At 35.3% G+C, this 16,297-nt stretch overlaps 1 protein-coding gene across 2 annotated transcripts in view; it reads left to right on the top strand.

Moving 5' to 3' along the window:
• Nucleotides 1-16,297, top strand: part of zbtb47b (zinc finger and BTB domain containing 47b) — a 57,866-nt gene that overhangs the window by 26,368 nt on the left and 15,201 nt on the right. The window contains exons 3-4 of one of the 2 annotated variants that reach the window (XM_087309473.1): nucleotides 13,678-14,052; nucleotides 14,302-14,840. In XM_087309473.1, the coding sequence (XP_087165599.1) occupies nucleotides 13,737-14,052; nucleotides 14,302-14,840 (855 nt within the window). In that variant the 5' untranslated portion in view covers nucleotides 13,678-13,736. Of the gene's footprint in view, nucleotides 1-13,677; nucleotides 14,841-16,297 lie in introns of both variants that reach the window. The other variant, XM_087309472.1, reaches the window with a different exon arrangement.

Below are 16,297 nucleotides of genomic sequence, written 5' to 3'. Positions count from 1 at the left end.
GATTGTGTTGCATTATTCACATTTCTCAGGGTAATGCGCTTATGAATTGTCAACTATCGCTTGCTACCATATTTGATTGTGCATCGAAATAATCGCAACTTTTGTGATTGAAAATCACACCCTTACAAATCGTGATTTCGGTTTAGAATGGATTAATTTTGAAGTCTTCCACACAACTACCAAACAGCATCATGGTAACACAAATTAATTTAAAGTAATGAAATAAACATTATTTGTCAACATTAGATTTAACCTAACACTTGAATGTACATACTGTAACTGATGAGAAAAAAGAACCATAATGTTAGCAAAAAAAAGCTTTAAAAGTTTAGGAAATTATGGGAAGTCAGGGAATTATGGGAAAGTCGATTTCTTATTATTTACTGTATATATGAAGGAAATTTATTGCTAACCAGCAGTGGTGGAAAGAATACTGAAAAATCATACTTAAGTAATAGTACTATTACTTGCCTAAAATGTAGTGCAAGTAGAGTAAAAGTATTTGCAAATATTACTCAAAGTATGAGTAAAAAAGGAGCCCTTTCAAAAGCACTCAAGAGTAGTAAGTATTGAGTATTACGCTGTAAAAAGCTGATGCGTTTACATGTAATTTGTGGATGTGTGTAAACGTAACATTCTGTAGTGCATTTAGTTATTGCCCAGTAGGCACACAATGTCATAAGACATTAATATTAGGTTAGATTTAGGTTGTGATGTCAGGTGACCAAAGTTCATTGTCTAGCCAGCATCTAAGGACAATGTTATTTTGATGTCCAATAACTACGTCAAATGATGTTGATATTTTGTTGAATTTACGTTGTTAGAAAGTGACCAACATCCAACATCGAGCCAACATCTTAACTGATAGACGTCATAGTGGTAACATCCACACAACGACAAGCTGTAACATAGTTAGACGTTGATTTTAGATTGGAAGTTGGACATTGATGTCGGCTTGACGTTGAGTTTTGACATCAACCCAAATTTTATTTTCAAACAAAAGGCTAGTCCCCACAACGTTGGGGTACAACGTCAATCTGACATCATGTCGCCGTCTTGTGCCTGCTGGGTGTTTAAGACCGTTTTGGACAGGAATCAAAGGACTGATTTTTCTAATCCCTATTGACAGGAAATATAAAATAGTGACTGCAGGTTGAAGGAAAGTAGTTGAGTAAAAGTACAGATACAGCACTAAAAATGTACTCAAGGAAAAGTTAAAGTACACATTTTTAAAACCTCTTAATGAATTACAATTCCTGAGAAAAACTACTCAATTACAGTAATTCGAGTATTTGTAATAAGTTACTTTACACCACTGCTAACCAGGTTGCATATTTTTTTTACTGTAGCATATTTACAGTTTTTACCATTGAAATCACTGCCATTTTACAGTCTAAGTGACTAAGCTTTAAAATATTGAAAATGTTGTTTGTTTGTTTTTTACTCTTGCTCTTTCCCAAATAAAGATAAAATGAGTTGTTTCTGTCTGGTTGACAGCTTTATGAAAATCCTGTGGTCTGTTGAGCTTGTATTGTGGTATGATGGCTTGTAGAGTTGCTGAAATTGTCAGCCATTCATCATAGGCTGTTGACAGGTTTGGTCAGTGGTCTTCACAGTGGCTGCATTGTTAAAATAAAGCAATGCGTTGCATAGAAAACTAAATTGCATAGTTCTTAGTGAGAGATGATCCAATCGTTTTCATTCACTTGGATTCTGTCTCACATCCAAAATCATCAAAACCTTTTTTTAAACACCCAAACCTTTTTTTATATTCAATCCAGGTTTATTTTTAAAAAGTGCCTGTGGTGTTTGCAAAATTGTTACATTGTTTGTGTCGTGAGTGGCTTTAAATAAGTGAATTCAGTTTTGACCCCTAACAGATGGTCATTGTATGTATGGCAGGTGGCAGATCAGATTTGTTCTTGCTGTGGTGCTAAAAGAGTTATACTTCATCAAGTTTAAATATAATGTTACACTTAAACAAAACTCTGCTATAAAATTAACCAGGATTGGTGTAGGAGGTCATAAGATTATTTATATTAGCATAATTACAATAAACAAGTTTTCCATAACACAAATGAATATATTTGATGTTACCGTACATATTCTATAAACACATAAGCCTTTTTTTATAAAGGGTTCATAAAAAAAAGCAACACTTTAAGTGCTTTTAGTGCTAACTGTTGTTAATTGTTTTATTAACCAATGTTAATAAAATGGGTGGCACAGTGGCTTAGTGGTCAGCACTGTCACCTCATAGCAAAAAGGTCAGTGGTTCGAGCCCCAGCTGTGTCATTTGGCATTTCTGTGTGGAGTTTGCATGTTCTCCCCATGTTGGGTTTCCTTTGGGTGCTCCGGTTTCCCACACAGTCCAAAGACATGCGCTTTAGGTGAATTGAACATGCTGAATTGGCGCAGTGTATGTGTGTGAATGCAAGAGTACATACTGGGTTGCTGCTAGAAAGGCATCCGCTGTGTAAAACATATGCTGGATAAGCTGGTGGTTTATTCCGCTGTGGTGACCCCTAATTAATAAAGGGTCTAAGTTGAAAACAAAATGAATGAATGTTAATAAAGTTACTCTGACAAAACAGTGTTTTATGTTGTGTTTGTTTGTTTGTTTGTTTGTTTGTTTGTTTGTTTGTTTGTTTGTTTGTTTGTTTGTTTGTTTGTTTGTTTGTTTGTTTGTTTGTTTGTTTGTTTGTTTGTTTGTTTGAAATTAATTCAAGCAAAAGAAAAACAGGCTTAGTATAGAAGGCACTCATGAGATATATACCGCTGTCCTTCATTGAGTGCTGAGGTCGCTCCAAGCTGTTTGTAGTTGTTATGCTTAAATAGCCCAACTTCACTGTGCTTAACTGCTCACTAATTGGCCAACAAGACTAAAAAAGTGATAGTTGCATCACTTTAAGAGCTGATGCATTGAATTCACCATCATTACTCTTCATTGTCTTCTTTGTCATATGATCAAAAATCATTCCAATATGCTGATTTTCTGCGCTACAAAAAATATTATAATAGAAGGTTTATAAAAATTTTAACCGGGCAACATTCATTTGACAGAAATCTCTTGATGACATTTCACTTTCAATCAATTTAGTGCATTTTTGCAGAATAAAAATCTAAATATTTACTATAAGGAAATCTCACCAAATTTTGAATAGTAATGCTTATTTAAAAATGCGTGTTCTGTCTTGCTCTCCATCTGACCATTCTTAAAACAAAGGGTCACACTTTACAATAAGGTTCATTAGTTAATGTTAATTAATGCATTTACTAACATGAACAATGAACAATACATTTACTACTGTATTTGTTCATGTTAGCTAACGTTAGTTAATGAAAATACAGTAGTTCATTGTTAGTTCATGTTAACTCATGGTGCATTAACTAATGTTAACAAGCATGGACTTGGATGTTAATAATGCATTACTAAATGTTCAATTATGATTAATAAATGCTGTACATGTGTTGTTCATGATTAGTTCATGTTAGTAAATGCATTTACTTCTGAACCTTATTGTAAAGTGTTACCAAACAAACTCAGTTCAAAGGCCTAAACTAAAGACAAATGAACAGAATGAGTATCAGTTTCTGAATGTGTGAGTTGTGGTAAACACTGCAGTACTGAGCGTAGAAGTGAAAGTCAGCTGAGGGTGGATGTTGTTCCCCATAGCTCTGCTCTCTGCTGTCTGGCTCTGTGCTGAATGTCCTCAGCCAAGTGCATACCAGCCGCCTGGCCAGCAGCCCTGAGTCACCTCGTATTGCGCGAAGGCAGTACGGCTTTCTGTGCTACTCTGAGCTTGTATTTAATAACAGTAATTAGAAGTGTTACACTATATCTGTGTTGCTGAAAATGCAGGTCAGTTTAATAGGGTTTATGTGCTTAAATTAGTCAAAAGTTAAAAAGCAAAGGAAATTTATAAAGTTACAAAGTATTTTTGTTTTAAAGAAATGCTGTTATTGTGTTGGAACTTTCTGTCCAATGTAAAATAACATAATTATTACACACAACCATTAAATAATATAAGTTAAAGCTAAAAATTCAAAAACTAAATTTTAAAATAAAAACTGAAAAAATTTAATAAATATTCAGTATTTTAATAAAGTATATTATTAATAAATACTAAAAAACCAAAGTAAGTCATATGTATTCATATAGCACCTTTCACAGACAGGAAATCACAAAGTGCTTTACAGTAAAAGGAAACAAGTACAAATACCACAGAAAATGTTTAACCAGCTCACCATACTGTTAATTAAAATGCTGTTATTAATAGATTTGTGCATGGGTGAATCAGGCTGAAAATGAATCCTTTTGAAATCCCAATGAATCTAGTAAATCACATCAGGTGAAACAAATTTTAAAAAACAATAATGTTTCATATTGTACCATTTATGTTTGAAATGAATGCTGTGCTTTGGATAATCATGACTCAAAAATGACTTTTGCTGCTTGTTCAAACTACTTAATTTAAATGAATTGAAACAACACAATTCTTTTTAAAGAATTCTTACCTTCTTGGGGACAGCTTGATATTTTTTTAAATGTTCAATCCACTTAATTTGTCAAAATAATTAAGTTAACTTAATAGTTTTGTCTTGGGACAACATGGAGGAATTCAGCGCTGGAAGAGTTGTTAGGGATTCCACCAAAATATTAAACAGCATGCAAATTTTCAGCACTGATATAATAATAATAATAATAATAGTAATAATAATAATAATAATAATAATATTAATAAAAGATGTTTTTGAGCAGTAAGTCAACATTTTTAAAGTATTTCTGCATGACACTGAAGGATAAAATAATGATGCTGACAATTCAGATTTGGGTCTGCAGTCTACAGGGTTAGGAGAATAAAATATAAAATGTATTTTAAAGAGCACCTATTTTACCCCCTTTTTCAAGATTTAAGATAAGTTTCCAGAATGTGTCTGTAAAGTTTCAGCTCAAAACACCCGTCAGATTATTGATTATACCTTTCTGAAGTTTGGAATTTTTTGCTCTGAGCACAGTGTAGCTGTTTTGTTGCCTGAGCCTTTAATGCTAGTTCTTCCCACCCAAATTTCCCACATGCCTGTCAGAGTGTGCCTCAATCTCCGCCTCGGCTGCGTCAGATGAACAGCACAGTGACAGATATGAAGGAAGCAGATCTCACGTAACATTTGTGAGAAATACTACAGCAAGAATTTGACCAATTATTACTTGATGTATTTGTTGTGGAGTTAATTCAACCTTTCGATGAGTCACACACAATGTCGTTATAAAGTTCATGTACACACACACACACAGAGTGCACGTTCAACTTTGCACTGTTTTGCTTGGCAAATGTGAGAGGATACATGTTAATATCCACTACTGTATGGCAATCTGTCAACATGTTAACATACAAAATAATTCTGATTTATTGTCCACAAACCGGGATTGAAGCATTGTCTTTTATAATTGTACTGACATGCGACTGTAGTGATGAATTACAGCAATTTTACTGTCTTTATTACAAACGTGCACTGTTTTAAAAAAGTTTTAGACTTGTAAAACTCACTTTTGATCACATTTGATGATAATTGGTAAACACAGAGAGCTCAACAGATCTTTTAAACCCAGTTGCTTTGCACACATCCTGTCTTGTTGACATGATCATATGTGTTACTACATGTGGGGTTTTTTTTTCAGACAAATGCTGCTTCTTATTGTTATAAAAATATTAATGTTACAATATTACAATTTTAATATCAGAGTATAAAGAAATATAGAGTCATTTATCAGCTATAACAAGAAAATTATATATATTAGAAATTAGTTTAATTTTATTGATTTCAGTAATGTGATTTCTTATTGACATCTATACCCATTTTTTAAGCGAAGAGAGCAAGCTTGCCAAAGATAATATGAAAACTACTGCAGAGAGTATTGCTGTAATTTATGTGTTCACATCAGTTTATATTTCGGGATATATTTTTATTCCACAGATGTAGTGTAGAGTGACAGGAAATTCTTGAGGAGAGAGAGAAGCTGATATGCTCAGTGTGTTCACAGACTAACCGCTGTGCAACGGCTCAGACCAATTTAATGTCTTTCAGAAATGTTTCATGTTGCCAGTTTTGAATTTGATACAGCTGACTAGGTATTGTTTTGGAATAACAGCCGCTTATCTATTTCCAGTTATTCCTGGTAGCACAAAGAATTGCATCAGTGCCTCTGAACTAGGTTTGGTCACTTATGTTTGTTGTTTTGTTTAGCTTTTTAGGCTTTACTCCATACCAATAATATGCCATGTGCAGTGTAAATGTAAAAGAGCAGTGCCAATGGAATCCCATTTGACTTCATTATCTGATCACGATATTGTTAATAAAGGTGTGATGGTACTGACACTTTTTTGATTAGCTACACACACTGAACAAATACAGTGTTGTTTTACGGTTGCATATGCACTAAATAATTTGGAACTACTAGTTTCTTAGATAAATTTTTTAAGGTGCCTCCCAAATCGCAAGTTTTGCACTATTCTACACCATTTTGTGAATGAAAGATTGAGAAAAAAAACATATGCAAGAATAAGTGCAATTTAAGTGCCTAGTGGTGGGAAGAGTAATAAAAGATTCATGAAAGTACCCTTACTTGCCAAAAATGTCATCCAAGTATAGTAAAGGTATTTGTTGTCAATGCTACTCAAAGTATGAGTAAAAAGTAGACCTAATAAAAGTACCCAAGAGTAGTGAGTATTACACTTTGAAAATTATTGTTATTACTGCTCTAAAATATATTCTTTGTAAATGTCTGGGTAAAAAAACTAAAACTTTTTCCTCTTTGAACACAATAAATTTTGTTTTGAGAAACTTAAATGTATAATATAATTGATAATATAATATTAACAATAATAGAGAACAGTAAACACGTCAGGCTAAATACTTCAATTGAATCATTGACTTTGGTGTCTTCATTAGATTTTAAAAAACTGATTTCCTCACAATTTAAAACGGCATCTTTTGATATCTTTTCTGCTGGAGAAAACAAAAAAATGTAAATACAATTTTAAGAAAATGTTGGCGTTGTAAAACCTTGACTTTTCCCAACCGCGGTATACCTGGAAAACGGTTATCATACCATGCTTACCTTACACCCTACAAATTAAAATGTAGCTTAAGGTGGATGCATTTAAATAAGGAGCATTGTAATTATAGGTAAAAAAAAATCTAGCTGTGAGGATATGTTAATGCTTACATGACTAACAAGCTATGAGTGTCTGGCATTTGGCGATGCAAACCAAGCTTATGCAGCACGGAAAAAAAAATGTAATTTGTGCATGTATTTGAAAACGTAACATTCTGTAGTGCATTTACACAAGTTATTGTTTAAGGCCATTTGGGCCTTAATCATGATTTCAGTCATCATACCATAGGCATCCTTCATCTTCTCGTTAACGACAAGCAGTCTAAACTTTCTCTTGCTCGTTGTGTGTAAAGCGTCTGTATTAGGGATGCTACAATACAGTTAGCCTATGGTTCAATACATAGTTCACATTTTTTAACACGGCTTTTGGTTCGGTTCTAATGGCTTCACATATGTTTTTTATTTTTTTTATTTTATTCTATGCTAAGGCAATAGGAACAGTAAGAGGTTAAGAAAAAAATAAAAACGATTTATTGCAATACTCCTTTATTTTACTTTAAAGTCAAGAAAAGTACACTAGTTCGTAGTGTATAAAAAAAATAACAACACTAAAATCTCACAGCTGCTGGTAGCCCATGTACAAACTGGGGAACACATACCTTCCTACATTTTGAAAGTAAACATGTGAAGTTAATAAACATAGACCATTTCAAATAAACATATTTGTACTTTAGTAAACATAAATAAACCATCTTAATTATCTCGGTGCTGAATAAAGTGCCAGACGGTAGTCTGTTAACGTGGATCGAGTGCTTTTATGAGATGACAAAAGCCCAGATCTCCATTCACTAAAAACAGCTGCAAATCTTTAGCAATAAACACCCCCACTGCTTTTGTCATTTATACGTGTCTATCGGAACCAGTTGGGTATGTTTGCTGGAAGAATTGAGCCAGGGATTGTTGTTATTTGGAGAACTTTCTCTGCTATCCTGCCTTTAGACAGTGAGACTGCTAGGTGATGGCATCGCAGAAGTGCAATCATGTTGGAAGTGTTTCCGTTTGAGTAGGCTATACATTTAAAAAATGCTTGCACAACGTTTTTTCTTTTATTGGCATTATACTCAATGACAAAATCGAAATGTGGTTACACCACACATTTGAAAGAGAAATCTTTCTTTGGTGAGAAATTTGGCGCTTTCTCGTACTGTTGCCTTACTTCAACGCCGCTCGCCATGTTAAAGTGTGGAATGATGGTTAAGCACCCCCTATTTGCGGGGAAGAGTTTTCCTCATCTCAGCCTGTAGACTTACAGGCAGTCAAACACAAACAGTTAACTCGGAGAGATAAAACACACACAAATTATTTAAACATAAAACCGCAATTCACAAGCACTTATTGAACCGTAGATGTTCATTATTATAGTGAGAATTGTGGCATCCCTAGTCTGTATCATTTTTCAGGTTATGTCATTCTCCAATTCATTATTTTACACCACTGTAAATGCCAAGACTATGCATTTATTCAACTGTTAAAAATAAGTGTTGAACACTTCATGCACTCAACGGTCACAGTATTGCTCATGTAAGGAAAGGGGCGGAGCTATCAGACACTGATATTTGATTTTTATTTTGGATTTTGCCAACAAAATTCTCCCACATATATTGATTATGCCCAATTTTATTGTTCCATTTATTATGACACTAAACTCAACAAGGATGAGTATGTAAATGCGTAAGTGTATACTGTGTAACTGCTTAGTGCATAGAGTGTCATTTGGGATGCAAATTTAGTCTTATAAATTCCCTACTCATTTCTCATCCAATAATCACAAGAAGCTTTGTGTTGTGTTACTTTCAATAAGTAACTGCCATGCCCTTAAACTCTGCAAATGTTCTCAGAATAACAACAATAATAAATGCCCTTTAGGTTTTGTTGTATTAGCTCCGCCCACCAGTTTACACTGCATTAGGTAAATGACTAGAGAGGCAACCAAACAAAAAAGATGATCCGAACACAACATGATGCTGTTCCAACATTAAGCTGAATTGAGGATTTTTTTAAATGAAGTTTCAGACAAAATAAATTGGTCCTTTTTTCACTACATTTTACACAGGATTCATGTACAAACAAGTCATAATATGATGCTTATTTTTCATAAGATTGAAACTATTATTCTGAAGTGAATTTGACACGCGAATTAAGCAGATTTGACGCGCGAATGAAGTGGGGTTTGACGCGCGAATGAAGCGATTAACCTCAAATGTTCACGTGGCAATTTACGCACGAATATCGCGATTTATCCGCGCGTTCTGCGTCTGATGTGAACACAGCATTAGACAACAATGTTCTGAGCCTCCAACTGTGTGATAAATATGTATACATGCATTTTCAGTCTGAATCACAGCAGTGTTCATGTAGTATGAAGTATTTAGGTGTCAAACATGCAGGACTTGATTTCTAAATCTACCCTATGCAATAAAAAAATTATTCATTGCATTTACTAAATTTGTTTTTAAAAAAACTATTTTGATGGGCTGAATTTAAACAAACAAATTAAATGTAGAAATGTTTAACTTAATTTGTTCAAATTTAGCCCATATGGACTACTTGCAACCACTTACCTTAAAATAAATGAGTAAATCTAATTAATCATTTTTTTTCAGTGTGCTACATCTATTTAAATAGTGTGGTCCAATGAGGCAATCAAAACAACATCAGAAAAAATATAATTATTTCTAATCACATTTCTAAATGAAAAATAGCATAAGTAAACCTCAGAGAACAGCACACATTTTTTTAAGTGCCAGTTGATAACTCTTTATATCTTTGGTCATGTTGCTTTTTATGAACTCTAATCAATTATAAATTGGATAGCATATCAGGTTAAGAAGTCATCACCTGCAACTGGTTCAATGGTTTGGTCACAGTGAGCACAAATAAGAATGAATGTGACTGAATTTTAAATAAGAGGTTATGCTGCCAATTATGTGTGAATCTGGGTGACATTTAGCAAGACTAATTGGACTCACAATGGCGTCTGAAAACAAACCTATACTGTTTACTGAGAGAAAAAGTAGACTCTTAATTCTGCCTGTCCTTAGTCACATAGAGTAAGCAATCTGTATAATTGTTTGAAGAGTGATATTTACTCTCCCTGCTCTCTTTAATTGTTTACTGGCCATTGTTTTGCCTTGTGCATAATGAGAACTCGGAGAGACAGAACGCAGGAGGAGGAAGCTAATGGTTAGCGCACGGCTCTGAATATCAATATGCTTTATGCGCTTCTCATTCTCTTCTCTCATTTGGTTTGTCTTATTTTTTTCACTTGCTACCTCTCCCTCTGCCCCTATGCTTTTCCTCAGTAGAGTTTTTAAAGATATGCTGTCCGGATCGAAACCTTGTCCTTCCTGATCTAAAATAAACCAACCTTGGGAGCAGGAGGGGAGGGCAGAGCTGAGGGCTCCAATAGCTTCTGCTTCCCTTGCGCTCAGATGAACTTTGTTTGATGATGTTTTCAAGGATGCTGTGAACTAAATCAATAAAGTGCAAAAAGTGTATTATTATGTCTTCAGAGGTGTTTGCTAACTGTGCTGAATATTTTTGAATATCAGTTATTTCTAGAGCTAACTTTATCATTTAAAGGGGTGGTCCAGAGTGTATTTTTAAGGCTTGGTTGAGTTTATAAGATGCAAAATAATATGGGCTCATGCTTCATTTATAAACCATAACGTTATTTTTTTCATATATCTTACTATGATTATATACAGCTACTCAGCTAACATGAAAATGACTATCATATGTCCTAATTACTCTGAAAGGTCCCTCAAGAGGCTCTGATTAGTTAGCTAACATAATGTGTTGTGATTGGCCCCACGTCACGCCCCTAAAAGCATGCACTTTTACGCTGTTAACAGTCCAGTCAGAGCAGCTGTAAGCTGCCTAAATCAGACAGAAACATGAAGAGCACACAGCTGAACCTCACGCCTGCTCTCTAAAATAAAATCTGACAAGAGTCTTTTATAAAACGTTCTTATATCTTTTGTGAGTTTGTTATTTGAGATGTAGAATGCACAGAAAATGGACGCATAGAGAGACACTGCAGCGCTGCTGAAGTTTGTGGGTGTTCACTGCGGTTTGACTGATAAATATGAATTTGTAGCTGAATTGTTAGTGGTGCCAAACAGCATTTCCTGTTGTTTACATCCTTGTTTATGTCCTCGCTACAACATAGGGTTAATGCTAGAAACTGTGCATGTTGTTACATCCATTTTAACAACTAAAAATACTTACAAGTTGTGGCTCACAATCACAAGTTTTTTAAGAATCCAGCACTGAACTAGGAGATATTCTGAAAGGTGTCATTTGTCAAAAGCTAGCTATCTCTTTTTTATAATTCTCTGGAATATAATTAAAATTAAGCTGTAAGCACTTCTCTCTTTGTGTCATGTCATTTGGAAGCCCAAATAAAGAAACAGAAGAAGCTCTGTGGATATAGTATTTGAATGGCATTTAAGCTTTCTCTGCTTTAACATTACAGCGCCTCTGACCACGCCCCTTTTGCCCTGATTGCACATGGTGTATGCATATAACTGGAAGCTCTTGTGATCTCACTACCTCGGATGCATTTTTTTTGTAGTCCCTAAAATCTGTTCGCTGTAGGCTTTGCTAAGCTAACTCTGTAAAAGCCAATGTCTCCCTTTGCGTTGAACTTTGATCGTATTACATACAGAGATGTTATTTATGTTCACACATCTACATTACAGATCAACTAAAGCTTAAAATATGATATCATAGTGGACCACCCCTTTAAACTTTGTATCTTCTTTATATGGAATATTCTGTTTTGAAAGGATCATTTCAACACTGTAAAATAACAATATGACAAAAAGTCACACACTCAAAAAATAGTTTTGCTGCTTGTTCAAACTACTTATTTAAAATGAGCTGAATCAACACAAATCTTGGGTGTTTTTTTAGGATTAGCTTAATTGTTCAATCCACTTAAATTTGCAAAAATAATTAAGGTTAAATTAATCTGTTTGTGTTGGGACAACATAAAGGAATTGTGTGGAACTATTTGTGTCAACTATATTTTTGTTATACAAAGTTTAACTTAATATTTTAGTCAGTTCAACTGGTGTTGATTTGAGATGACTAGAAAAGTTTGATTCAACTAAAAAAATTTAGACAGCAAGAATGTTTTTTACAGTAAAGTCACAGGAATCAAATTAAAAAAGTCTACCTATCAAACTGATACATAACAGCATTTTCAATTAAAAATGTAAATCTGATGCCATTTTACCTGAAATGAAAACTTTTGAAAACAGTGTTCATAGTTAGGCATAGGCCGGTATAAGTTTCTGACTGTATGATAACCTTTTATAAAAATATCACGGTTTCATGGTATTGTGATTACTGCTCTAAAATATGCTATTTTTAAATGTCTGGGTCAAAAAAAACTTTCCCCTCATTTAACACAATATATTTAACTTTAGAAAACATTTATAATATTTTGGAGAAATAAACCTGTCAGGCTAAATAATTCAAACAAATCATTGACTTCTGCTGTCTTCATTAGTTTAAAAAAACTGATTTGTTTACAACACATGAAAAAACCTTACATATACTTTAGGTACAGTATAACAAAAAATTTTTGAGGTTTTAAAACCTTGACTCTTCCAAACTTTGGTACACCTTGAAACTTGGTATCATCCCATGCCAATTTATAGTACAAGTAAAAAAAACAATATTCCTATTGTCCTGTAAACTTTTTTTTTTTTTTGATTTTGGTAACATTTTGCATGGATGCATTCTATAACCTGACATTAACAGCAACCCAGCAACTATTATCAACTTTTCAGTCATTTTATCAATCCTTGTAAATGGGGACTTTTTTGACAATATTATCTTTCAATGTAAAAATATTGTTTACAGTGTATCTCTCTCTCACACACACACACACACACACACGCAAACACACACACACACGATTGTGCTTTTTTCATCAACTGCTTCACTGGCACTTACCTTCCACTGGCACATTGTTCCTGTTCAGTAATCTAGTGATGGGAAAAACAAAGCTTTCAAAGCTTCCACTGTTTCGAAGTGTTCTGACATCACATTACAGACACTCCAGGTGGTCAAAACTGTGCAAATGAAACCAAAAGATGCATTAAAGTTGGCTTTTTCAAACATACTGCAGGCTTTGAAATGGAAAGTATAACCTATAAATACTTAGCTTTTCATCTAAAATCATTAAATACCTACTATCTTACTCTTCTTGTTTTCACAGATTTTAAAGGCTTATATGATCATGGGCTTTGCTAAACAGGGCAGCAGGAGACTAATAACTAATATTATTAGTTTTTATTCAAGAAATACCAACTAAATAAGCTACAGTATTAAACAATCTACTAAAACTGGTTCAAGTAAAAACAATAAAATTTGTTCAGTGATTCACCAAAATAGTCATCTTAATCTTTTTTCTTAACACACTTCTCCTGTTGAATTGTAAATTGGCTGCTAATGATCTGTATGTTTTCTCCTATCTTCTCTTGCAGTGGAGGGGACTGCTGAGTTCTTTCTGCTGGAGGATGCAGCGCTGCTCTTTCCTCATTTAATGGCCAGGCTGAACAGACGTCATCTCAACCAGCCTCACCTGTGCCTCGTGGACCTCCTGCTGGATGTGCTGAGTGACCATAACCCCTACATCCTAACCCTCGCATCCCAGAGCCAACCACTGCACCACATAAACCTGAGCATCCAGATCTTCATCTACATCTCCATCTTTGATTTGGTTATTTTTCTTCAGATGAGCGATCAATCAAGCTCAAGCTACAGTGAGATGGCTAATGTCGAAGGGCAGAGCGATGGCTCATCCAATCAGATTTACAAGATAAAGGAGCTTGAGAAGATGTTCGTGCAGCAAGGAAACGGTACTTTCCCATCACTCGTAGAGGATAATAGTGAAGTTACCCAAATGCATTCATCCAACCCTCAAACCAAACACTTCTACAAGATAGAAGAGAGTGAAGGGGGAGTGGCTAGTTCAGGAGGGCGTGGTTTGTGTACAATGGAGGGTGGGGCCAATCCTAATAAAGCAGAATCACTGGATAGTTCATTTAACAGAGAGCAGATTATTGTGGAGGTCAATCTCAACAACCAGACTTTGAATGTTTCCAAAGGGTCTGACGGTAAAGGTGTGTCATCCCTGCTCATTCACCAACATGTCAGTCTTCCTGTCACGGAGGAACATAGGGAACGGGATGAAAATGAAGATGTTGGTGAGGATGAAGAAGAGGAGTATGAACACAGAAATGAAGAGATGGAAAACTGCAGTGATGATGAAGATGATGAGGATGAGGATGAAGAAGAGAACAACCTTGACATTCCAGATTCAGGACGCAGCAGCCAGGAAAGACTACGTGCCCCAAGAATAACTACAAACACCGCTATGAGACAAACGTTAATCGATGCCACATTAGAAGAAGGCAGGAAGAGAAGGAAAGAGCAGGAGGGTCTGGGTCAGAAGGTGAAGCTTGAAGAAAAGCAGCACTTTTCTTGCAAAAAGTGCCCTCGTGTTTTTAACAACCGCTGGTATTTGGAGAAGCACATGAACGTCACTCACAACCGCATGCAGATCTGCAACAAATGTGGCAAGCGCTTTTTACTGGAGAGCGAGTTGCTGCTGCATCATCAGACTAACTGTGAGAAAAACATACAGGTATACACATCTGTCTGCATCCTCATGTTAACAAGGTAAACATGTAAAGTCAATTCAACACAAACTTTGGAGCAAAGTCAAAGTTTTTAAACTAGAAGCAAATCATAGAATTTAGTTAGACTCAGCCATTAAAAAAGGGAACGTAATAATGTTTAAATTTAGACACATAAAATGTGTAAATTGGAACACTCACTATTCATAAAGTTATCATTTCAAAATTAGCCCATTTAAACTACTTAATGAAACATTTTAGGAATGCCTATTCATTCATTCCCTAAAGGCTGGTTTATACTTCTGCATCAAGTGATTGGCGTGACCCCCTGCGGATGCCTTGCGCATTGTTGTGCATTTATACTTCTGCGTGCTGTTTGTGTTACTCTGCAATAACACTTCTGAAATGCTAGCTGGTAGGGGGTTTTTATGTTCTTTGTGACGAGTTTCTTTACTGGTGTTTTGTTTTTTCTGAATGCTTCCTGAATGTACAAGTGGCTCAAACTCGCTCATTTTAAGTTGGGAACCGGCGGTTGTGCAACAACTTTTATCATAAGGTAAACAAAAAACAGCAGTTTCTATCTGGAGCTATTTCACAGGAATCCACACTTATAAACACTCACTCCATTAGGTATGCCACCCACACTCGACAGCGCTACCAAGCCGACCAATCACAGAGCTTGCGATACGCATCATTGCAATGTGTAGTCACATTTTTGAGAGGTGCGTATCAGCGACGGCCATGGCGAGGGCTTTGCGACCATGCGTAGGCTGCGCTGGAGCACATGCATGTGCTTGACGCAGAAGTATAAATCAGCCTTTATTCATTAGGAGTCACCACAGCGGAATGAACCTCCAACAATTCTGGCATATGTTTTATGCAGCGGATGCCCTTTCAGCTGCAGCCCAGTACTGGGAAGTAATGCCTATTATTACAAACAAAATTTATGATGTTTGATTTTTTTTTATGTTGATATATACTATCTTTCATTTTGGGGTCAGTGATTTTTTTTTTTTTAAGAAAACAATACCTCAACCCAAGCTCATTCTGAAAACGTTTCTCTATGCCGCTAAGTACGCTTTTTCAAATCTCAAATTTCTTTTGCGAGTGCCATTCGCGCCTGCTGTTCTCTCCTAAATCCACCAGATGCCACTGTTGAATGACTGCTTGACTGAATGAATGACTGACTGACTAACTGACTGATTGATTGACCAACCCTCCTCCTTCCATAAACTCAACTAAGCATATTTTAAAAAGCACCGATCTGGAACCGTTCTTGACCATACTCGAACCCCTTCGCCATGGTAAACTTCTTTCTGCGTCTCAAGTCTACCAACGTACATGGCGAGCTAACTTCACAAACTGTTAACAGTGGAAAAGCCGTCCATATGAAGGTAAGCGGTCAGCTGGTAATCAAGAAAAGGATCGGCATCATACTGTCCAACAGCGTTCGTTTTAAAAATGA

Source organism: Danio rerio, chromosome 24 (assembly GCF_052040795.2).
Source record: "Danio rerio strain M-AB ecotype USA chromosome 24, GRCz13ab, whole genome shotgun sequence".
Classification (NCBI taxonomy): Eukaryota; Metazoa; Chordata; class Actinopteri; order Cypriniformes; family Danionidae; genus Danio; species Danio rerio.
This window is presented reverse-complemented; position numbering and strand designations above follow the sequence as displayed.